The sequence below is a fragment of the Ipomoea nil genome, unplaced genomic scaffold (genome assembly GCF_001879475.1).
Source record: "Ipomoea nil cultivar Tokyo-kokei standard unplaced genomic scaffold, Asagao_1.1 scaffold1770, whole genome shotgun sequence".
NCBI classification, from domain to species: domain Eukaryota; kingdom Viridiplantae; phylum Streptophyta; class Magnoliopsida; order Solanales; family Convolvulaceae; genus Ipomoea; species Ipomoea nil.
The window spans coordinates 3,448,238-3,470,907 of NW_017618198.1; the positions used below are offsets into that span (position 1 = coordinate 3,448,238).

At 37.4% G+C, this 22,670-nt stretch overlaps 4 protein-coding genes across 11 annotated transcripts; 1 reads left to right on the forward strand and 3 right to left on the reverse strand.

Moving 5' to 3' along the window:
• The first annotated feature begins 619 nt into the window (after positions 1-619).
• On the forward strand, positions 620-19,290 carry LOC109192497 (suppressor protein SRP40-like). Of its 3 annotated transcripts, XM_019343165.1 has the most exons (4): positions 620-1,053; positions 1,146-1,454; positions 10,109-10,123; positions 19,271-19,290. In XM_019343165.1, the coding sequence occupies exons 1-2, from the start codon at positions 767-769 to the stop codon at positions 1,444-1,446; spliced, it is 588 nt and encodes a 195-aa protein (XP_019198710.1). In that variant the 5' UTR covers positions 620-766; the 3' UTR covers positions 1,447-1,454; positions 10,109-10,123; positions 19,271-19,290. The 3 variants fall into 3 exon arrangements, with proteins under 3 accessions (XP_019198710.1, XP_019198709.1, XP_019198711.1); XM_019343164.1 differs by lacking the exons at positions 10,109-10,123; positions 19,271-19,290 and having other exon boundaries at positions 1,146-1,612; XM_019343166.1 differs by lacking the exons at positions 10,109-10,123; positions 19,271-19,290 and having other exon boundaries at positions 1,149-1,612.
• On the reverse strand, positions 1,698-5,193 carry LOC109192494. 3 transcript variants are annotated; one of them, XM_019343160.1, is made up of 3 exons: positions 4,928-5,193; positions 2,011-4,175; positions 1,698-1,942 (listed from the first exon to the last, which is right to left on the reverse strand). In XM_019343160.1, exons 1-3 carry the CDS (start codon positions 5,007-5,009, stop codon positions 1,856-1,858), a joined length of 2,334 nt encoding a protein of 777 aa, XP_019198705.1. In that variant the 5' UTR covers positions 5,010-5,193; the 3' UTR covers positions 1,698-1,855. The 3 variants fall into 3 exon arrangements, with proteins under 3 accessions (XP_019198705.1, XP_019198702.1, XP_019198703.1); XM_019343157.1 differs by lacking the exon at positions 4,928-5,193 and having other exon boundaries at positions 2,011-4,338; XM_019343158.1 differs by lacking the exon at positions 4,928-5,193 and having other exon boundaries at positions 2,014-4,337.
• Positions 7,387-9,374, reverse strand: LOC109192498 (jacalin-related lectin 19-like). 3 transcript variants are annotated; one of them, XM_019343168.1, is made up of 3 exons: positions 9,266-9,374; positions 8,955-9,179; positions 7,387-7,883 (listed from the first exon to the last, which is right to left on the reverse strand). In XM_019343168.1, the coding sequence occupies exons 1-3, from the start codon at positions 9,266-9,268 to the stop codon at positions 7,536-7,538; spliced, it is 576 nt and encodes a 191-aa protein (XP_019198713.1). In that variant the 5' UTR covers positions 9,269-9,374; the 3' UTR covers positions 7,387-7,535. The 3 variants fall into 3 exon arrangements, with proteins under 3 accessions (XP_019198713.1, XP_019198712.1, XP_019198714.1); XM_019343167.1 differs by having other exon boundaries at positions 8,955-9,185; positions 9,266-9,372; XM_019343169.1 differs by having other exon boundaries at positions 8,955-9,180; positions 9,259-9,346.
• LOC109192495 (protein IQ-DOMAIN 14-like) lies at positions 17,606-20,414 on the reverse strand. 2 transcript variants are annotated; one of them, XM_019343162.1, is made up of 4 exons: positions 20,396-20,414; positions 18,823-19,238; positions 18,327-18,533; positions 17,606-18,244 (listed from the first exon to the last, which is right to left on the reverse strand). In XM_019343162.1, the coding sequence occupies exons 2-4, from the start codon at positions 19,204-19,206 to the stop codon at positions 17,711-17,713; spliced, it is 1,125 nt and encodes a 374-aa protein (XP_019198707.1). In that variant the 5' UTR covers positions 19,207-19,238; positions 20,396-20,414; the 3' UTR covers positions 17,606-17,710. The 2 variants fall into 2 exon arrangements, with proteins under 2 accessions (XP_019198707.1, XP_019198706.1); XM_019343161.1 differs by lacking the exon at positions 20,396-20,414 and adding an exon at positions 20,281-20,373.
• Between the last annotated feature and the right edge of the window lie 2,256 nt (positions 20,415-22,670).

Consider the following 22,670-nt stretch of genomic DNA (forward strand, 5'->3'; position numbering starts at 1 on the left):
CACTACTGTATTTTTCCTATTATTATTACTTGTCTACTTGGGCGTTAGGTGCCCGACTAGTTCATAGCGCATTCTACAACAGTGACTATATCAATGTAAATAGGTTATTAAAAGCGGAAGTAAATTATGTTGTGCAATGTTACATTGTTACCTACCCAAATCCTCATGCATATATGGAGTATAAGTAAAAGTATGATAGAGCAATCTCAACCAAGTTAGTAGAGTGATTGACTGATAATAATAAGATTATTATAAGTTTGACTTATCGAGAGATGTTTATTAGCCTTTGATTGAGTCAATTAGCTATGAGTAAGCTAGACTAATTCTTTTTTTTTTTTTTTGTGATCCTCAGCGATTGGAGTTTACTTAATACATATTTTTAGATAGTGAATTCAGGTTTTAATTTCCTGGTCACTAAAAAAAAAAAAAGAAAAAGAAGTAAAAGGTATGGTTTTGTAAATAAATATTTGGTGGTCCCAGATCATCCATGGTAGCACAGGATTTTGGTGTGGCAACATGTGATAAGATTTCATTGTCCCAAAAGCAACTTGAACCAATCCACACGCTATCTTCTGGCCATATAAATATGCCTCCTAGGAATAGGTTCATCTTCATGTGCATGTTTCATAGTATTTGATAAAGGAAGCTTCTTGATCAGGATCGGAGGACCATACCCGGGCGATTATTATAAGGTGGTTGTTACAAAGGTTTCTTCTTAATTAATTTCGCAGTTGGATCAAATCCCAGAAAGCTCAGATCATCTGCAATGGGAGAAGGCAAGACTCAGTTGATTCAAGATCAGTGGTTTCTGTATGGGAATAATAATAATAATAATGGTTTCAAGAATCACCAGGAAGAAGAAGATGATGCATCATCATCATCCACTTCATCATCATTCATAGGAGAGAATTCCTCATCATTATCATCATCATCATCATCATCAACAATATGTTCTCTGGACACCACAGATGATGCATCTTCTTCATCTTCACCTCCTTCCTTCAATGGATCCTTGTATGACCTCTCATCTCTCATGTCCCAATTACCCATCAAGTAAGTCCTCACAATATACTGAATTCTTAGATGATATATATTCTTAGATCTATCAAATTATTGTTCCTTAATCTTGATTTGTGTTATTCCAGGAGGGGGCTGTCTAAATTCTATAATGGGAAATCAGAATCTTTCACATCTTTGTCAAGGGTGAGCAGCATAGAAGAGCTTGCAAAGAAAGAAACACCATTCAAGAGAAAAATGAAGGCTTGCAAGAGCTATGGGGCTGGGTTGGATGCCTACAAATCATACACTTCTCCTAAGCCAATTATCACAAAGAAACCCTCATCCAAGATCTCATTTTCATCTTCTCAAACTAGAAGAGGGAGCTTCACCAGCAGGAGCACTAGACCCCCTCTCATTCCTGTGCAGGAGAACCACCTAGGATGCTAAACTTTGTTGTTCTTCATAGAGAGAGAAACAAGGGTCTTATTAATTTTCTTACATATAGTGAGAGAGAGAGAGAGAGAGAGAGAGAGAGAGAGATGTTTATAGTTATTGAATTTTGTTACTTCTATAACAACATATGGAAGAGTTTAATTTGATTTGTTTAATGTTCTATGAGCATGGGGTTATTCTCTTTTGAGCATATATGATGATAGCTGCCAATTACCAGTAAAATCTCCAGAAATGAACAAAAGAGAAGTAGGGAAATTAAACTAAAGATTAGAGAATTATCCATTACATTAGATCAGAACAGATCAACAAGTTTTCTAAGAAGAATGAAGAAAGCTAGCTTATGAAACAACAGATTGCTGTTTCCCTAAAGAAACAAATACAATTCACTAAGATTGATTGATTTTCATGGAGACATGACTCGGCTTCGAATTCTGCTGGATCGCCTTACTGGAGTTGTGATTACCTTCTTGGCCTCTCCATCTTTGCCTCCCTGTGGCCAAAATCGAAATTAAGTAATGAAAATTGGGATGAAAGTATGTATACTTCAGACATGAAATTTACCTCTTTCTTGACTAGCTTCTTTTCAGTGGTAAATCTTCCATATGAGGAGGATTCAGAGGTTTGAGAGTCCAAGAAAGCAGATGGCTGCAATGGAGGAAGTCTTGAGCCACTGACATGAGAGAAGGAATTGCTACTACTCTCTTCTGTTTCAGGCAGCCTGGTTTTCCTGGCATGAGTTCTTAGGGAGCTGCTCACTTCTCCTATAACAAGTTCTCCAAGAAGCTCAACCCCGAGCGATTTGGTGTGGCTAAGCTCTACCGATGAATCCCTCACTGAGCGAGCCAAAGATGAAGCTTCTATAGAATAAACGTTGTGAAGTTGTATGGTGTCTTGAGTGGCCATTTCGACTCTAGGGGAGATTTCAATTTGGGGGAACAACTTGGGGTGGTCCTTGGATGTTTCTTGAATAGGATAGAACGACGATGAAGAAACCTTTGCAGCAATAGATTCTCTTTTCCCATCAACACCATCCTCAACATGTGCTATTTCGACATTTGGAATCACAGCTGTGAGTATCTCCGCTTTGTTAGACTGCTGTGGTGGTTCAACGACAGGATTTGAGCGTTTATGAGAAGTTCTTCTTGCTTTCCTTGCAGAATAAATGGAAATTGCATATGCCAAAATCAGGGAAAGTATGGAGGAAGCAATGGCAAGAGCTGCTGGAGTGGGTCCAATCTGTTGGAGCTTTAAATATATGGACTTCTCGGCACCATCAGAATTACTGGAATCAGATTCTTCACTAATCTTGTCATCTGTATCTGCACAAGTATCTTCATCTCTATCCATTTGTGTCTCTAGAACTGTTTCTCCAAGGCTTGCCTTTGAAGTTGGTTCTTCTACCAGTACGACCTCATTCTCGTCACTCATTTGATCGAATTCTTGGATTACAGTAGCAAAATTCTCATCTTCTGATGGTGCAGCATTAGGAATAGCAAGGCTTTCAGAGATTTCCAGATTTTCGTGATCTTCACAGGAATCATCCGTCTTATCAAAGGCTTCGGGCTTCTTCAGCAAGCCAAAACCTTCATTTTCCACTGCACTGACAGCATCAAGTTTGTTTTCGGTAGGTTCTAATATAGCCAGGTGATCAAAAGCTTCTGCTTCTTTATCATCTACCATATCAGCTTCTGTGGGTTCTTTCTCTAGTTCTTGATCAGATCCTCCATTGAGCCCATTCTCAGGCCCAGCCACCTCAAAGATCTCCTCTTCATCTTCAGCCAATTCTACCTCATCATCAGCCTGAATACCAACTTCTCCTTGATCCAATTCCCAAAAACTACTTGTCGAAGCCTCAATTTTGTTCTGAGAATCACTTATACTTCTATTCACATCTAAGGGGACAGCTCCAAGTACTGGGTAGATATCATCAGAGCCTATCATAGCCGGTTCAGTTGGTGAAGATAAAGGATAGTCCATCAAAGATGCAAACAAGGGAGATAGGAACACAATCACCATTAAAAGAAGAAGTTTCAACAACCAATTGAAACTCTGACCATTCTCCTCCTCCACATCATCTTCATCCTCCTCCTCGCTGTATACTGCTTCATCGTTGTCATCATCATCAGCATCCTCATTCTCAGGAATTTTATCATTTTCTGGCTCGGCATTCCCTTCCTGGGAAGGAAGAGGGGAGTCATCATCGCCATCCCCTTTCTTGAGAATTTCATCGTTTTCTGGTTGCACATTAACTTCATTCTTGGCATGCCCCATTGATCCTTCATCTCCAACAAATTCCTTGGTTTCAACACCAAGACCATCATTTCCTTCTCCACCCCTATTTTCAAGATGCAGAAAGATCTCCCGACGCCTGTTAGGTTTATAGCGCAAGTACTTAGGCCGGGGGGAGAGGTAATTTGTTAAAGGATCATACTGATTTGAGGACGAATCAGCAACAAAGCTACTGTTTTGCTCATCATCATTCGACCCGGAGGCACAACTTTGAGATGAAACTCCTAAAGAAGATCTGCCAGAGTATTTCGAGCCTCCTGAGTTTGAGTCAGCTCCATTCCTTTCACCCAAAATATTCTTCCCCCTTACAGCAGTCTTAGAAGCTTCAGACATGGGGGGTGAAATGAAATGCCTATTCAGTGGTTTCTTGTGGTTATGCAACTTGGAATTCATTTGGCCCTGGGTCAATACATTCTCATTTGTTTCCCCAGCTCCTATACAGGAGGAAATGCAGAAAATTGTATAAGAAATGGTTCTATAAACAAACCTGTTACTGCATATGCACAGAAAATTAAACATCCAACTTTCTTTTAATGCACAAGACATAAATGCTTGGTTTCAAATTTCAACAACATTTTACAAGGACATTTTTACTTATAGTTCTCAACTATACGTTAAATTTTTGTTTTTGGCTCAGCAGACAGGGCCAAATGCGGGTGCATACAACGGATCTGTCCACTTTGGGTATAATCCCCACACTGTCACCTTTCGAACCTTGGTCTACCTACTGAACAATTGAGCTAAACTCGTGCGGGCAATTCAAGTATATGCATAACAACAGTTAATTCAAGTGATGCTTAGTTGGAAAACTCATCAAAATTGCTAAAGGTAATAATACATTCAAAGTTGAGTTACTTATAGTAAAATAAAAAGTATAATCGATAATTACAAGTGAAAAATGCCACAAAAATTGAAAGACAAGTGTAAAAAGTTCTTGATCAACATCTATAGACATCATATAGCATGAAATTCGAAAAATTCAAAGCTGGAAAACAAGCTTAACAAGGGAAAACAGCTAATTATAAATTCTGTGTCATTTCAAATTCCTACTACTACTAAGAGAGCAAGAAAGCAAATTCTAGGGTTCCATGATTTTTAATTCCCTCTTAAATTTCACTAAACAGAATACCCATTTCAAGAAACAACATATGTCTGCTACAAAATGGGGGAAGAAGAAATGGCTTACCAGAAAGTGATGGTTTAGGAGCTGCGGAAGGTTGATGAGGCCTCGATGAAGAAACCCTTTTCCCGGAAGATGAACCGTCCATGTCTATCCAAACCGATTTTTTGTTTGATTTTGGAAATTTTCTGATATCCAGAACGCTTTCTTCAGAAGAGAGGGTTCGGGGAGTTAAAGAAGGAAAGAATTAAAGAAATCTGGAAATGAAGAATATGACCGTTGGGTAGTGGATTAAAATAACGGAATTTGAAATTTGGAATCTCGGGGTTTTCTGACCGTTGGAGTACTGTGTGTGAGCTGTCAGTTTCGTAATGCGTCGTAATAACGGCCGAACTCAGCTCCTGGTTGGTTGCAAGTTGCAACACGGCGTTATTGCGTTTGAAATGTTATTGGGCCTGCTCCAATTAATTTTGTGCCTCATTATTGTCTAAATTTATATCTTTAATTTATTTACAAGTACATAATTTGTTAATTGTAGATATATAAAATGAATTGTGGTTGGTGCGCCTTGGTTTGTTATATAATTTGTGATCTTCAATAGTTATGCTGTGCAACCGAATGTACCATGCGCATGGTGCATACGGTTCAAAACGACGTCGTTTTGATTAAAAACGCGCGTCCCACTTAAAAAAAAAAAAAATCAGGTTCGATTCTCAGCAATAGCATTATTGTGGATATATAGTTATGAAATTGTGGATATATAGTTATGAAATTGTGGTTATATAGTTATGAATTTATGGATATTTAGTTCATTAATTGTGGATATTTAGTTCAATCATATATTGTGGATATTTAGTTCATTCATTGTGGATTTTTACTTCATTCATTCATTCATTGTGGATTTTTACTTCATTCATTCACTGTGGATATAGTTATGAAATTGTGGATATATAGTTATGAAATTGTGGTTATATAGTTATGAATTTATGGATATTTAGTTCATTCATTGTGGATATTTAGTTCAATCATATATTGTGGATATTTAGTTCATTCATTGTGGATTTTTACTTCATTCATTCATTCATTGTGGATTTTTACTTCATTCATTCACTGTGGATATATAGTTATGAAATTGTGGATATATAGTTATGAAACTGTGATTATATAGTTATGAATTTCTGGATATATAAAAATGTTATTGCCGGGAATCGAACCTGATTTCTTCTTTAAGTGGGACGCGCGTTTTTTTAACCAAAACGGCGCCGTTTTGCAACCGTATGCACCTTGCAAGGTGCATTCGGTTGCACAGCATAATTTGCGTGTGATCTTTTGGTGGACCAATGTTGCTGGGAGACAAAATCTGGCCCAACTATTTCTAGCTGGGCAAATTTTTCTGTTAACCATGGTTTACAGTCCACACAATTGTGTAAACCATGAATAAAAGGTACATTTTTAATAGGAAAAATTAACGATTTGGTCCCTCAATCACTTATTCATCGATTTAGTTCCTGAAATCAATTATTTTTAGTTGATTTAACCCCTACGGCCGTCTTCTGTCAACCAGCCGGTGAGGACTCCAATTTAGCAAGGGTATTTTGGTCTTTTCTTGTCTTCAACCCTCTTCTAATATCTAGTATTTGAAATAGACTCCAATATTAACGTCGGCGGTAGACCATGTGATGGGAGGCGGCGGCGGAGTCCAGTGCTTTATTTCACCATAGCCATGACATTATGAAACGTTGGAGTGAACAAATTGAAAACATGATTTTCACCTTTAGCCTCCACCACCTCCGACTCCCCTTGCCAACCCGGTTTAGCTAGCTCCGCCGTGTATCGCCGCCCTATGTGGCATAACGGGTCTTGCTCTGCAACGTAAACCAGGACCTTGTTACATGGCCTCCGATCTGACGATCTTTACCTCAACGTACAGCGCCCCCAAATGGACAGTCGCCGCTGCCACCCATCACGTGGTCCACCATCGACATGTGGTGCTATGAGCGTCATGCATTTATCTCCATGATTCTCTTCCTGGACATCTGGTTTTCGTTGTGCGTCGTTCCCACCGTCAATGCTTGGTAAGAAGAGGGCTGAAGACAAGAAAAGACTAAAATGCCCCTGCTAAATCGGAGTCCTCACCGGCTGATTGACGGAAGATGGCCGGAGGGGTTAAACCGACTAAAAATAATTGATTTCGATGACTAAATCAATGAATAAGCGATTGATGGACTACATTGACAGGTCGCCAATAATTAAGGGATCAAATAATTGATTATCCCTTTTTAATATACTAAAAGTACTTTATTTGTGTACTTGAATGTACATTATTTGATAATATACAAAATAATGTACTCTCGACATTCAAATAATATATTTTCAAATAATGTACTTTTAATATATTAAAAATATACTTTTTATTTATAGTTCACACAGCTGTATGAACCATGGTCCATGGAACAATGATTGGCCCAGTTGTGGGAAATATATACATATATTATTGTATGATTTATGTTTTTTTTTTAGTTTCATTTTCCACAAACTAAAGTATTATTTAAAGAGATTGAATGTAGATTTCATCCAAGTAGAGATGCACTCTTTACTTGTGTTTAATGCCTTACAAACTCCTTCCCTTTCTTGATGGCATCTTTGCATTGTATAATTTTACAAGGAACGTAACTTAAGTTATGGTGCTGCAGCTTTTATTCTGGTGCCCAACCACAGTGGTGGTACGTTTCTTGCGTGTTTTTTTACCCTTTTGATTGGCGGCGGCGGCGTTAGGCGTCTGGATACAAGCAATGTAGCAGCCAATTGAGTCTATATACCACCCATTTCTCCCCTTCAACCCACCAATCTTACCTCCTTCCACGGGCACTGAAAAGGGGGTTCCTTCTTCCAACCCAAATGGCCCAAATGTCCTCTGCAGGTTGCTTTTAAAGGTGAGCGATCGTATCACAAGGCTGCCACGTTCTGGTCCATAGTAGCCACTAATACTGGTTAGGTATTCCTCTGGAAATTGTAGCTTTACCTGAAATAGATGGAAGAAAATTGGCCACTTTAGGAGTAGAGTAAGGAGCCTCTTTCATAATCTCAAACCTTATTATGAGTGTTTGGCAAATGGCCGTTAGTTAACAGTTTATTGAGTTAGCTGATAGTTTATAACTTATTGCTTTCGGTGTGAGGTTGATCCCACATTGAATATTTAAGAAAGAGTTAATACCCAAAATCGTCCTCGACTATAGTGGTTTTTCTCAATTTCGTCCTAAACGACTTTGGTGACCTAATATCATCCCAGACTTTTGTGTTTCGCTCAATTTAGTCCCAGACTTTTGTGTTTTTGCTCAATTTAGTCCCTCATTTGTTATTCTGTCCATTTGGTGTTAAATAAATAGACAATTCAGTAATTTTAATATTGGCATCTCTTTACTCATAGACATGTGAACTGCGAAATCCTTTTTTTTTTTTTTTTACGAATTACTCCCAGAATTACTCCTAAAACTGCGAATATAAAATTTGATTTGCAGGTCCGGGAGTAATTCTGGGTGTAATTCATACAAGAAAGAGGAATTTCGCACTTTACAAGTTGAAAGTAAAGAGAGATCAATATTGACATTACTGAATTGTCCCTTTATTTAACACCAATTTGACGGAATAACAAATTGAGGACTAAATTGAGCGAAACACAAAAGTCTGGGACGATATTAGGTCACTAAAGTCGTTTAGGACGAAATTGAGAAAAACCACTATAGTTGAGGACGATTTTGGGTATTAACTCATTTAAGAAATAAGACAGTTGAGCTTCATCTATTCCAATGTTGAAAAAATCGCTAGGCACCCTATAGGTGTCTAGGGACCGCCTAGGGCACCTAGAACGCCTAGGCGGGGGCGAACGCCTAGGAGGCTGACCACCTAGGCGCCGATTACACGATTTTTACAATACTGATCTATTCTAAAATGCTGGTCAAAATGACTAATCAGCCATTTACCAAACATTATCATGTTTGTTAAAAGGAGTTTTGGTTTTGGTTAAGTGAACAAAGTAAAAAGTGAATGACAAAAATGACTTGAAAAAATAAGGAAGATTTTGTTACATATATACCTCCCCAGTTTTGTCACCACCATTTCCTCCATGCTTTTTTTCTGCAATAAAAGGCCTGCCATTTTTATTGTAAACTACCTTTATGGAGTCAATACAACGGCCATAGACGAGGCTTATCTCTCTTATTCCATCGATGCTACCATCATCCCTGCACTCACTACTGCCGCCTCCATGAACACCCCATGGTCCAATTTCTATTCTTTTCTTCACTGCACTAGCTTCTTCCTGCACCTAACAATATAATAATATAGGTCTGAGTTATAACTAAAACTCGAAAAGATTAAAGATCGAGTTTGGTCAATAAATGATACCATTGTTGTTGATCCAAGAGAGTACGTGCAGAAGAAACTGATGAAAGATAGATAGGTAATGAGGGGTTGCAGCAATAAATAAATGTTTAAATATATAGCAATGGGTTTATGAGAGTTTAGAGCCAAAAGACTGATTTAGAGAACAGATAAGTGTAAGTGGTTGTAGCATCTGATACCTATGTTGCCTTGTGGTATAGATACTCCTGATGAGTCTCCCATTGTTTTGTGTTAATTGGAATCTGATACTATATATGATGTTTGTGGAGTATCGGATGCAATCTGAAAAAGATTCTAAGGAGATAATGGCAGCAGTAGAACAAGGACGAATCTGAAAATTCCCCAGGTAATCAACTATTACGACAATGTTTTTTGTTCCAAATTTTTTTGTATTTTTACTTACGAGTTCTCAGCCATACAATAGTCTATCGACTTATAATTTATTATTGTTATTATTTTTAGTCATTTCAACCAGTTTTCTTAATTCTTACCAGATATCATCTACAACTAGTATATGCATGCATAACAATTAATTCAGGTGACGCTTGGTAAAACAGCTAATTATAAAATTTTGTGTCATTTCAAATTCCACGGAGAGTTTCTCTAATATGTGCTTTCACTTTGTCAAATGGTCTGCAAACGGTATTGCCCAATGCCCACATTCTAGCTAAGGTTACTTCTATGTTAGACTATATGGAGTGCTACCCCTCCCTTTTTCTTTGTAATGTTCGCTTAGTTGATTTAATGAATTATGTTATTTTTTTAAAGTATTGATAACGTGATTTGAGTTCATTAGACATGTCTACATATAAAAGATAACATTATTGAATTTATGTAGATGTTGAGTCTTTTATTTTCTTAGTAAGTTTTCTGGTCAGTAGGAAAATAAATTATTTAGAATTATTGGATCCGAATTCTTAAAATATGATAATTGGCTGATTATCAAACACTCATTTTAGCTAATTGACATACTAAAATAGGCAAAGTGGATCAAATTAACTAGCTAAAAATTGACTGATCATTCATATAACGTACCAAAAACTCCATTTATGCTAATGAAATTGACTCCATCCCTTTCTTTATGTTATTGTCTAGCCATTTATCATTTTGAATAGATGAATCAAATTATTTACATTTCTCATTATGAGAAGCTTATCTCTCATTTGATCTGATTGTATATATAATTTATTCATTAGATACAACTAACATCACACAATTTTAAGATTTCAAACTACAAAGAACGATTAAATAAGTTGATGCCATCGATTAGCGTGAACTAACCTCGTGTGAAGTGTTAATTAATGAGTAAAACAACAACCTAGCTATCTAATAATGATTAGATTTGTCCACACGGGTTTAGTTCACTGGTTCAGTAGACAGTATTTGTAAGAATAGATCAATGTTTGAATTTCGACAGCTGTAAAAATTATACCTAAAGTGAATAGATCCCTTATGCATACAGATAATCAGAATTGAGTTACCGTGATTTACATCATTTTAAATGTTCTATCTGGCCGGGGGTGTGGAGAAAAAATAATGATTAGATTAGGTTATAAATTAATTATTAATCTCTCCAAAAATTGAATTGTTAACGTAGGTAAGCGTGTCGTGATGAAAGCAATAGCCGTTCGACCAACCAACAACGACGATCCTTCATCTTGAATTATTGGAAATTGTGAAAATTCAGCATTGATAAGTGTTCGAATCATCAGAACATGCTACTTACTTAATTCTGATTATGCCTTATTTAATTATTTTGCCTCAGCAACCCATTTCAAAACTTTTTAAAAATATAAGATTTAAACTTTTTATAATGCCGTAAATAACAATTGGCGCCAACGTAACGAGCAAATTAAATTAATTGTTTTTTAGCAAATGAAATTAATTAAGATGAAATTCTTAATTGACCTTACAACGGTGCTATTACTCTGTCACATGCATATATGCGAAATGCGATATTATTTGGATAACAGAATTCAAATTTAGATCTAATGTCTAAAAACTAGGGTAGGCCTAAATTAAATTATTCGAACTACCACCCGAAATTCGAACTTAATTTTAAATTTCACATGAACTTAAATAATTATCGATTTAGATATTTTAAATTTTGGTATATCTAAATATAAATTTTATTTGAATACTTTATCGATATCCGAATCGAAACTCGAACTAATCAAAATTTTATTATAAATATAATAATATAAATTATATATTTAATTTTAAATTTATTTCATAATTAATAATATATTAATTCTCAAAAGTCTCTTAAGTAGTAATTACTATTTTGTTTTATTTTTAGTTTGATAGTATATAGAAAATATAAATACAAAAATAATAAAATCGTTAAAAAATTTAAAATTGATAAAAATAAAATTTTGAGTATATTCAAATGAACCCGGAATAATTTTACCCGAACTGAATATATTCGAATTAAATTTAGTTCGAATATCATGTATCAAAAAATCACCCGAAAATTTCAAATATCCGAAATAAAATTCGAGCGTCACCCAAACCGAACCGATGCCCACCCCTACTAAAAACAAAGATAACTTATCATTTAATTATATAGTTTGAATTACAATGTTTTTTCGAAGAGTGGATATTGAACGGATTCGAACTAATTTGTGTTTTGAGGTGATTTAAAATTGGTAATTGTAATTTTGATGAGTTACGTGATGAAAAAGGTTCATCAATAAAAGATGGTAATACGTTTCGAGTATAGTGATTGCCTAGTAGTTTGATGGTATGAGTAGTAATGTTTTTTTTTGTTTTGGTTTTTTTTTTTTTCTTTTTTTTTTTGGATAGAGATTATGGGGGTGGGTGGATTATGGTGGTTGAGGCATTGGGTGATGACGATGTATATTGTTGGTAACATTGTCGATAATAGTTGTGGTGATAATTTGCACATATTGTCATGAGTTAGATTTTTGAAGTTTTGGAGAATCAAAATTGAATTTTTTTTGAATCACGAACTATGTAGGGGTAAATGAGAATAATGCCTTCTTATACAAAGTGAGGACGGATCAATCTCAACTGTTCATTAACGATTGAGAGTTTAGTAAAAAAATACACTAATACAGAGTTAATTTTATAATTATTAAAAATTTTAAATTTTTAATATTTATAAAAAGAATTATCCGTAGTATCTTTTTTTTTTTTCCTCTTATATTTCAACACTCCTCAATCGTAGGGTTAATTTTAAAAGAATTATCCTAGTACCTTTTTTTTATCAGATTAGTTATCATTGTTAGCATCTAAGATGATTCATGGTAACTCAACTGAACACCACTTTGAAAGGTTGCTCTCACACTGGTGCTGGTGAAATTCGATCCTGAGTCATTGTTCTCAAACGTCTCCCTTGTAATCAACTGAGCTGCCCATGTACAATCAGATTAGTTATCACTTTCTAGATGTTCAACCTTATTATTGCATTTTCTTATTTGAATCATAAAAATACTTTTGATTAAAAAAGGGAAAAAAAGAGTATATGATTGCTTTAAGAAAACAAAGAAAAAGATTATGACAAAGATCTCTTGTAGTACGTACGTAGTGTTTGAAATTTGAAGCAGAGCGAATATTCTGGGACAGGATGTACGAATTCGAAAACCTCATCTCAACCGGTACACATGTCTCAAACTTTTTTCTCGTCTTTTCTTTTCAACACACATTAGTGGGGATGAGAACTGATTGTATTGTATTTTACTGAACTTAATTACAATGAGATCAGATGATGTGAATATATAGAGTAGAGAGTCACAGTGTGACAATGATAAGAAGTAGAGAGTCACAGTGTGACAAGGATAAGAAGTTCTAAACAGACTCATATACATAGAGTCCTAATACTCCCCCTCAAGCACAGTGTATACTAGTAACTTGTAGCTTGTCCATTAAGGAAGAAAATCTAGGTCCAGGCAGAGCTTTGGTGAAGATATCAGCAAGTTGATCCTTTGTGGAGATGAAGTTGACTTGGATGTCGCCCGAAGCTACTCGATCACGAACAAAATGATAATCAATCTCTACATGCTTGGTGCGCGCATGAAAGATTGGATTGGCACTCATATATGTAGCTCCTAGATTATCACACCATAATTTTGGAATGGAAATACCCGGAATCTGTATCTCACGCAGTAATGACATAATCCATAGAACCTCAGCACAAACATCTGCAAGAGCTTTGTATTCAGCCTCAGTGGATGACCTGGCAACAGTTCTCTGTTTCTTGCAAACCCATGATATAAGATTACTCCCCAAGAAAACAGCAAAACCACTCGTGGATTTTCGATCGTCAGGACAACCAGCCCAATCAGAATCAGAGAAAGCATGAATGTCTCTAGATGAGCACCGTCGTATGCGTAAACCATGATCAACTGTTCCCTTAACATACCTGAGTACCCGTTTGAGCTGCTCCCAGTGTGATATGGTGGGAGCATGCATATGCTGGCATAACTGATTAACTGCAAAGGATAGGTCAGGTCATGTGACAGTGAGATATTGCAGTGCTCCAGCTAGACTCCTGTACTGTGTGGGATCATCATATAGATCTGAATTAAAGGGGACAGTTTTCGAGACAGAGATAGGTGTAGAAAGGGGTTTGCATTCAGACATTCCAGCCCGTTTTAAAATATCATTCATATACCGTTGTTGAGATAAAATAATCCCATTGTTACTCTTAACTGTTTCAATACCTAGAAAGAAATTTGGTTCACCAAGATCTCTGATTTTGAATGTAGCAGACAGTTTGGACAAGAGCTGTGACATAATACCCTGATCACTTCCCATTACAAGAATGTCATCCACGTACACCAATAGATAAACCAAAACAGAGTCTTTAGAGTAATAGAACAGAGAGACATCTGTCTTGGATGCTTGAAAGCCAACCGATAGTAAGAACGTATGTAGTCGATTAAACCAAGCTCTGGGAGCTTGTTTTAACCCATACAGAGATCTTTTTAACAAACAAACATGATTCGGGAAGTTAGCATCAATATAACCAGGGGGTTGCTTCATATAAACTGTTTCAGCCAGATTACCATTCAAAAAAGCATTATGAACATCTAGCTGTTTGATAGACCACTCAGATGATAAAGCTAGAGATAGAAGGAGTCTTACAGTCGTAGGCTTTACCACTGGACTAAAAGTGTCGAAGAAGTCCTGACCTGGAACCTGATTAAAACCTTTCGCAACCAGCCTGGCTTTATGCCTTTCAATAGCACCATCAGCCTTTCTCTTCGTACGAAACACCCATTTACAGCCAATAATATTCATACCTGCAGTGGGTGGAACTAGAGACCATGTGTGGTTATGCAGGAGAGCATTGAATTCTTGGTCCATGACTTCACGCCACTTAGGATATTTGACAGCTTGAGAGTGACATGTGGGTTCCGTGGGATGCAGCTGAGCTGCTAGAGCAAAAAGAGGAGCATCTGCGTTGCTGCGAGTGGCCATAGAGTGAGTATGGACATTGGGCCTGATGGACGGCCCACGTGGACGGCCTCGCCGGCGAGCAACAGGCTCCACAGGATCACCCGACGAGGCAGCCTGTCCGGGATCCACGGCTGGTTCGAATGAAGCAGGTAGCGGCGGTTCTGGCGGCTCATCATTGGACACGGCAGGAATATGTGTGTTGTGACTGAGAACAGATTCCGCCCAAGGTCCAGAAAACGGAGCAGATAGATCCTGCAAAGAAGTTTTAGTAGCAAAGGGAAAAACTTCTTCATCAAATCTGACATGCCTGCATGTGTAAATCTTATTAGTATGTAAGTCCATGCATCTGTACCCCCTAAATGACTCAGGATAACCTAGGAAGACACATGGAGAAGACCTGTATGACATCTTATGACGATTATATGGTCGAAGATGAGGGTAACATAAACACCCAAAGACACGAAGAAAAAGATAGGAAGGAGGGGATTTATGTAATAGGAGATGAGGAATGGAGTTATTTAATACAGAAGATGGCATTCTGTTAATTAAATAGACAGCAGTCTCAAAGGCAAAATCCCAAAATTTCAAAAGAACAGAGGCATGAGCTAGAAGAGCCAGACCAGTTTCAACAATGTGACGATGTTTTCGTTCAACACGACCATTCTGTTCATGTGTATAGGCACAGGATTGTCTATGTTGAATTCTTAATTGAACAAACGAAGAATGCAACTTTTTGTACTCAACACCTAAATCAGACTGAATGGCCTTTATTTTGCAATTAAAGGACCGTTCAACAAGAGTACGAAATTTATCAAAAATGACATAAAGATCAGACTTTAATTTCATAGGGAAGAACCATGTATAACGGGAATAGTCATCCACAAAGATCACAAAGTAACGGAAGCCAGATGTAGATAAAGTGGGCGCAGGACCCCAAATGTCTGTGTAAATAAGATCCAGTACATGAGAACTAGAGGAAGCAACACGAGGGAGGGGAAAACGGGCAGATTTGCCTAATTGACACGCATTGCATAAAGAATTAGTACAACGAATACTATCACGAGATCCACTAACTAAACAAGATCGAAGTATATGGCTAAGAACACGGTTATGAGGATGACCCAAACGATTGTGCCAAGTGGAAGCCGAGGCACGAGCGGAAAGAAACGCTGACGGAGACGAACTAGGTAATGGAAGTGTGTATAGTCCCCCAGAACTATTGCCCCGAAGAAGTATTTCTTTGGTATTAATATCCTTCACAACAAAAAAAGAGGGGTGAAACTCAAAAAAGACTTTATTATCGGATGCAAACTTCTGAACAGATAATAAAGAATTAGACAAACGTGGAACGTGAAGTATATCAGACAATGTGAATGATCTAGAAGGGGTATTAAAAGAAGCATGGCCAACATGACTAATAGATAAACCCATACAGTCACCGACACGCAAGGTGTCATTGCCAACATATTCTTCTGAGGTGGTCAAAGCAGCAATGTCCGGAGTAACATGATTAGTTGCCCCTGTATCCGGGATCCATGTCTGAGGAGTACCAACATCTGAATTATCTTGATATGTTAGATTGGCCTGAGGTGGGGTATCATACCGGTTATAGCATACATGAGCCTCGTGACCAGTCCGCCTACATATCTGGCACTGAACCTGATTGCCACCACTGTTGCGTCCGCGACCGCGGCCACCTTGCTGTCTACCGCCACCACCACGATTGGACCCGCCATTGCCACCGCCTGCTCGTTGACCGCCGCCACGGTTCTGACCTCCGCGACCTGATCGGCCACCACCGCGCTGAACAGCAAGAGCCGCCGGAGCACCGCCGTAATCACGACTTACGATAAATTCCTGGGCACCGAGGAAGTCCGCCACTCCTGGAGCGTGACCGGCTGCCCACGGACGGCAAGAGACGCGGTGAGGGCACGGAATTCCGGTCTCAAGCCGCGAAAAACAAAGAGATTCTGATCGTCGAGGGAGACGACGCGGCCGGCGAGGGTGAGCTCTTCAACAATCACCTGAGCTCGCCCGATGTAATCCGCAACCGAAGAATCACCCTGGTCCAGTCCTTGCAACTGGCCGAGAAGGTTTAACGCGCGGGCGCGGGAGGAAGACGACAACGTCTGAATAATGGCCTCCCAAAGGGCACGACTCGTGCGACGTCCGACGGCGATTGGCATGACCTCGTCGGAGAGGGAGGAGACAAGCATGGACAACAATGCTTGATCTTGACGCATCCAAACGGCATAGGCGGGATTCGGCCGTGGCATGGCGTCGGCGGTGTCGGCGTCGGCAGCAAGAAGAACAGCCGGTGAGGGTTTCGTACCATCAACAAACCCCATTAGGTCATGCCCGTGAAGAAACGGGACGACTTGCGTACGCCAGAACAAATAATTCTTGTAGGTTAACTTCGTACTGATGAAGTAATGTGCGGTGGATAGCGACACAATTGACGACGAACTTGACGACATAGCAGCATCAGACACGGTCCGTTCGGAGGAATTAACAGATCCGTCAGCCATAGGGATGAGAGACAAAGAAAAAAAAAAAACCCTAGCTTACTGATACCAGATGAGAACTGATTGTATTGTATTTTACTGAACTTAATTACAATGAGATCAGATGATGTGAATATATAGAGTAAAGAGTCACAGTGTGACAATGATAAGAAGTAGAGAGTCACAGTGTGACAAGGATAAGAAGTTCTAAACAGACTTATATACATAGAGTCCTAATAGTGGGAACCTGGATATGTGCAAGTTAAAATCATATTTTTGCACAAACTGTAAGAAGATAAATGTTAAAATCCAGAATTCATGGAAGTCAGGTAGAATGAATAAGGAGTTAATATCATTTGGTTCTTCCAGTATAATGTTTCAGTTATAAACTTTCAAATTACTTGTATAAACAAAACAGAAAACAAAGACAATATCATAAATTTCATGAAAATATATAAAGATTCAGTCAAACCCTATGAAACAATATAAACTTTCTCTATACAAAACTTGCCCAGAACCTTTATTCCCGGTCAACTTGAAAACGAGACTTGTGGATTCCAACGCCGCTGAAGCTACTTCTTGCCGCCATTATTTCCGGCAACGAAAACCTCTTCTTCTTCTGCCCCGTCTCCGGCCTCTGTTTCGGCGCGCTATGAGACCTCAGCTTCGCGTTAAAGGACTGGGTATTCGCCATGTAACCCGGGAACAAGCTCTCCCCGGAGACGCTCTTCGCGGGCGTTGGTGGCGCATTGAAACGCCCGGAGCCCCTAGCTCGCGGCGTGTTATGCGCCGTCGGGAACTTGCAGTCGACGTCGCCCAGAAAACTCCAGTCGTAATCGCACAAATGGCGCCGGTCCGGGATCGATAGCCTGCCGGGAATCCGACACGGCGGAGGGGTTGAAATTAGGAGGGGAGAGTTCATCTGATCGTCGCCGGAATCCGACATGCCGGCGCTGATCCTCCACCCGGATCTTGATTTCAGATTGTACGTATCGATTTCCACTGTTCTCGGGCTCTCGTCCATTCCATTCATCATTGATTGCTCGAACCTCTCCTGCAAACAAAAACATTAATTCATTACTCTTCAACAATTTCTCGTACAAATCAAGAACTGACATAAAATCCTAAATTCTTACCGTGGACTTTCTGGCTCGAATGTCTGCCACAAATCTGGGGTCATTGCTCAACGAAAGACGAACTCTTTGTGATCGGACGGCCGCCTGAGCTCTGATGAGAGCTTGCATACTATACAGAGTAGCGGCGGCTCTTTTCCGAACAAGATAACCTCTCACTAAAGCCTGCAGTTTTACTATTCCTTTCAGAGCTCTTAAAGCTTTTCTTGCCTGCAAATGGATCAAATTAGATCACAAGACAATTTAGTAGTTTATGTTAGACTCTAAGGTTTGCTAAGACAACATAGGAATATAAGATATTCAAATGACTGCCTATACGAACAGCTCAGTTGAATTATATTCATAGATTCTGAACAAGAAAAACGAAACAAAATTTATTTTTGTTTATAAATTGTGGGCAAGAAAAACGTAACAAAATTTGATAGATTGCGGGCAAGAAAAATGTAACACAATTTGGTAGATTGCGGGCAAGAAAAATGAAGCAAAAGAGGAAAATTACCAAATAGCCCCTGAAAAAAGTTTGAATTTTGACAGCAGCGCACTTCTCCCTCCTCCCATACGCCACTCCTCCACCACCTTTGCCTTGGCTGGTAAGTTTCACCACCGCCACCGCAGCCTGCGCCGCCGCCATGGCCGCGTCAGCCGCGGCTGCGGTGGCGGCAGCCACAGCAATTGCGTGCTTGTTCTGCTCCTTCTCGGAGTCAGACAGGTAAGATCTCACCGGCGTCATATCCCCCGGAAACTGGCCCCCAGCCGCCGCCGCCGCCCGTGAATCGCTGCTCAGCCGGCCAAAGCTCCACCGCTTATTCACCTTCTTGTCCGGAAATTCCTTGTCTTTCTTTATCCCCAGCAACCCCTTCAACCACCTCACAGCTTTCCCCATTCTCCCTCCAAATCCACGATACAGAACTATATCTATAGAGAGAGAAACAATCAAAGAATGTAAGAGAGAGAGAGAGAGAGAGAGAGATTAAGAAACTTTACATGCTTGCAAGCATATATATGTTATAAGAACAGAGTACATGGAGGAAATGGTTTACAAAAGGAATCCGAAACCTTAAAATAAGATCCGGTTTTTCTTTTTTTTTTCTTTTTTTACCGACACAAACCTCGTGACGAACTGTATTATAAGACAAAAAGGCTTCTCAGAACGAAACAGGTTTAAATAAAATAATTTAATTCAAAAATAAAAACCGAAGAAACGAGAATTAACAGAGGGTAATAATCACCATTAAAAGAAAAGACTGAAACTTCTCAAGACTTGACCGAAGGTAATAATAATAATAATCACACAAAAACCGTTAAAGACTTGAAACAACAGATTGAAACTTCAACCTCAAGAATCCCAAACACAAGTAGAGACAAAAACTTACAGTGGGTAATTAATAACAACAACAATAAAGATCACAAAGTCACAAACAGCACTGAAAAATAGCACACAGAAAACAAAGATTGAAACTTTTCAAGAACCCAAAAACTCAACATCAACAATTCACTGGGGGTAATTATCACAAACAGCATAATCATTTTCCCTCCTTTTTCAAATACAAAAATTCTCCTATTTTGCAATTTGATTTCTTGCCCACAAAAAACAAATTTCTCGTCTCCAAAGTCCCACACTCTGGCCGGTGTAAATCATAGTAACTCAGCTGTTTATTAGGTAGAATGATCAGTATATTAGTGCTTATAAAGAATCATTACATTATGTGTAATTCTTATACTATAAGTATCAAAACTTAATCTGTGTTTTTGCCTACAATCTATAGAATCTGGTATATCGCATTGCCAGGGCTCAAGAATCAAGATGACTCCCGCCCAAATTGTTCCTTCTTTTTCTTTTTCATAATTTCTACCTTTTTTTTTTCTGGTCAAACAGGATGATAAAGAGTAAAAGAGAACTGAAAACCATTGAAAAAGCAGAAAATAATGAGAGAGAAGAAAAAGGGTGAATTTTCACCATACACAAGAAGCCTTCTCAGATTCAAAAAAGCACTGGATCTCCACCTCTCTCAATACCAAAGCTATCCAAAAACAGAAGATTAAAAATAAAATAAAAATAGAATCTTTAGTACTTGTGCAATTGTGTTCAAAGCTGCAAGCTTAGCTTTCTCTCACTGTAAAGAAATCCCTTTTGTTTCTCTCTCTAACTTTCTGGAGCAACAAAACATATATATACCCATTACTTTAGGCTGACACAGTGGCCCATTATGAATCTCTTCCCTCTCTTTTTCACCCGTATGGAGTATATGCAATGCATGTTCCTGAAGCTTTGTTTTTATATAGACAAAATAAGAAATGGGTTTCTGGGAAATCTAATGATTTCCTCACCGTTCAAACGGATACTAAAACGGCCGCCATTAAATCCCTCACCAAATACAGTAGTTAAGCGTAATTATCATAGAAAGGCCTTCCGGTGAGTGTCTATTGCCGTAGCCTCATTTGTTTCAAAATATTTGGTATAATTTATTTTAGAATTTTAACCAATTTTAAACAACCCAGATTTGTTTGATAAAACATAAAAAGATTAAAATATTAATTTATTTTAATACTTTACTTTAAATAGTATTTCAAAAATAAGTTAGTAGCTAGACTACTAATATGATGAGTTTTAATTTGGTTAATTTAATAAATTTTAAATTTAATTATTCGGATTTGGATTAATGGATTTTTTTGGGTGAAAATCATTGATTGAACTAAATTAAAATTTGGTTAGTTGAATGAATTAATTTTTGTATTAAATACTAGTTGAAAAATAAAAATTTTAGTTATTAAATTATAAGAAAATATTATTTTTCATCCTTTAATTATATTGTTGTCACTTTTCCTTTTTTATTGTTTGTGAAGTTCTTTAACGATTATACCTTGTACAATCTTTGTTGGTTTCAAATACCTGGTATAATCTAAAATAACTTCTAATAATAAAAGCTACAACCATGGGGTGCACCAATACAAGTTGGATGGTTTTCAATGGTATCGGGTTTAATAGAGTATTATTAAAAGTTATTTCAATATTACACAAATGTCGTTGTGTTTAGTTGACACGGCTGTTTAATCGTTATATTAAAACTTTTTCACAATATCAATTAGTTAATCAATTTAATAAAAATTAATAAGTTAACTTTATTGTCAATCGTATAGTTTTAGACTTAATACAAACAAAAAGATCAAGATATTGAATTAGTCTTGTTGTGGACATTTAGGTCCCTAAGGGCCAGATACTGTTGCGGTTAACCTCATTTACTTTCCAAGTAAGGGCGGTGACACCCTCAAGATTGGGGTGTAATCATTTTTTTTTTTTTGTAATTATGATACAAAATAAGTAATTATGGAATAATGATGTGAAAATAAATAGAAATGAGTCAAGTACATTGTGATCTGAATAAGTCTGATGACATCAGTATTATCATTTCAAACGGAATGTCATGGTTCAAGTCTCATCCCAATTAAGATATTGACATAATCATGTTAACCAAATACCATAGATAGGTCAGATTATAATTACCAAAAAAAATATTTACATTACATGATGCCTCAAACCCCATCATGCCAATCAAAGATGTTAGCAAATACTATAAATATGTTAGATTATAGGTACCCCAAAAAATATTTGCATCACATAGGATGCCTTCAGAAATGTGTGCTGCCATTTTTCGGAAGATAATCTCTGGGAGAAATGAGTGAGAAAGTGAAAGGGAATGATGGATTGTTGCAGAAACTCAGAATGGTTGTCTTTACTATATTTGGAAAGGCAAGGGCAGTAGAGTAATTAGAGAGGAAAACGACAAGTGTTGTGTAAACTTCTATTACCCTGATTTTATTGGGAAGAAAAAGAAAAGAATAAAATTTATAACTCTTTTAGTCAATCTTTTAATCAATTGGAGTATACTATATTAGCAAAGGAATTAAATAGCTCTTTAAAATGGTTGATATTATATATTTCCTTCTAAATTTAGGTTACACAAGATACTTATTATTTTTTTTATTTAATAAATTAATAATTATATCCCTAAATTGTTTTTTTTTTTTTTGCACAAATAAAACTAATATATAAAAATATATTATTAAAAAACTCTGACTAAGAAATTTTAAATAACACTCATATTGATTCTTTTTTAAATTTTTTAGAATTAATTTATAAGTACATTAAGTCATAACTACATATTTATTAGTTATTATTATAGATTTATTAAGTCACTATACAAGGTCTATAATATTTCTCTCCCTCTAATTTACAAAGTATATATATTGGCCTAAATAAATCTATCATTCACACGGACACACGGTGATGTTTATTCAAATTTGTCAATATAAATTCTTAAAACAAACAATACCAATAAAAAAAATTAT

What these genes read in the sequence shown, in the direction of transcription:
- LOC109192497 (XM_019343165.1), top strand. Translation starts at nt 767, where the DNA reads ATGGGAGAAGGCAAGACTCAGTTGATTCAAGATCAGTGGTTTCTGTAT. An exon ending in ATGTCCCAATTACCCATCAA is followed by an intron (nt 1,054 to 1,145) that starts GTAAGTCCTCAC and finishes GTGTTATTCCAG; the next exon opens with GAGGGGGCTGTCTAAATTCT.
- LOC109192494 (XM_019343157.1), bottom strand. Translation starts at nt 4,287, where the DNA reads ATGTCTTGTGCATTAAAAGAAAGTTGGATGTTTAATTTTCTGTGCATA. An exon ending in AGCTAGTCAAGAAAGAGGTA is followed by an intron (nt 1,943 to 2,010) that starts AATTTCATGTCT and finishes TTTTGGCCACAG; the next exon opens with GGAGGCAAAGATGGAGAGGC.
- LOC109192498 (XM_019343167.1), bottom strand. An exon ending in GTGGTGACAAAACTGGGGAG is followed by an intron (nt 7,884 to 8,954) that starts GTATATATGTAA and finishes CATCTATTTCAG; the next exon opens with GTAAAGCTACAATTTCCAGA.
- LOC109192495 (XM_019343162.1), bottom strand. Translation starts at nt 19,206, where the DNA reads ATGGGGAAAGCTGTGAGGTGGTTGAAGGGGTTGCTGGGGATAAAGAAA. An exon ending in CTTTTTTCAGGGGCTATTTG is followed by an intron (nt 18,534 to 18,822) that starts GTAATTTTCCTC and finishes ATCCATTTGCAG; the next exon opens with GCAAGAAAAGCTTTAAGAGC. An exon ending in TTCGAGCCAGAAAGTCCACG is followed by an intron (nt 18,245 to 18,326) that starts GTAAGAATTTAG and finishes TTTTGTTTGCAG; the next exon opens with GAGAGGTTCGAGCAATCAAT.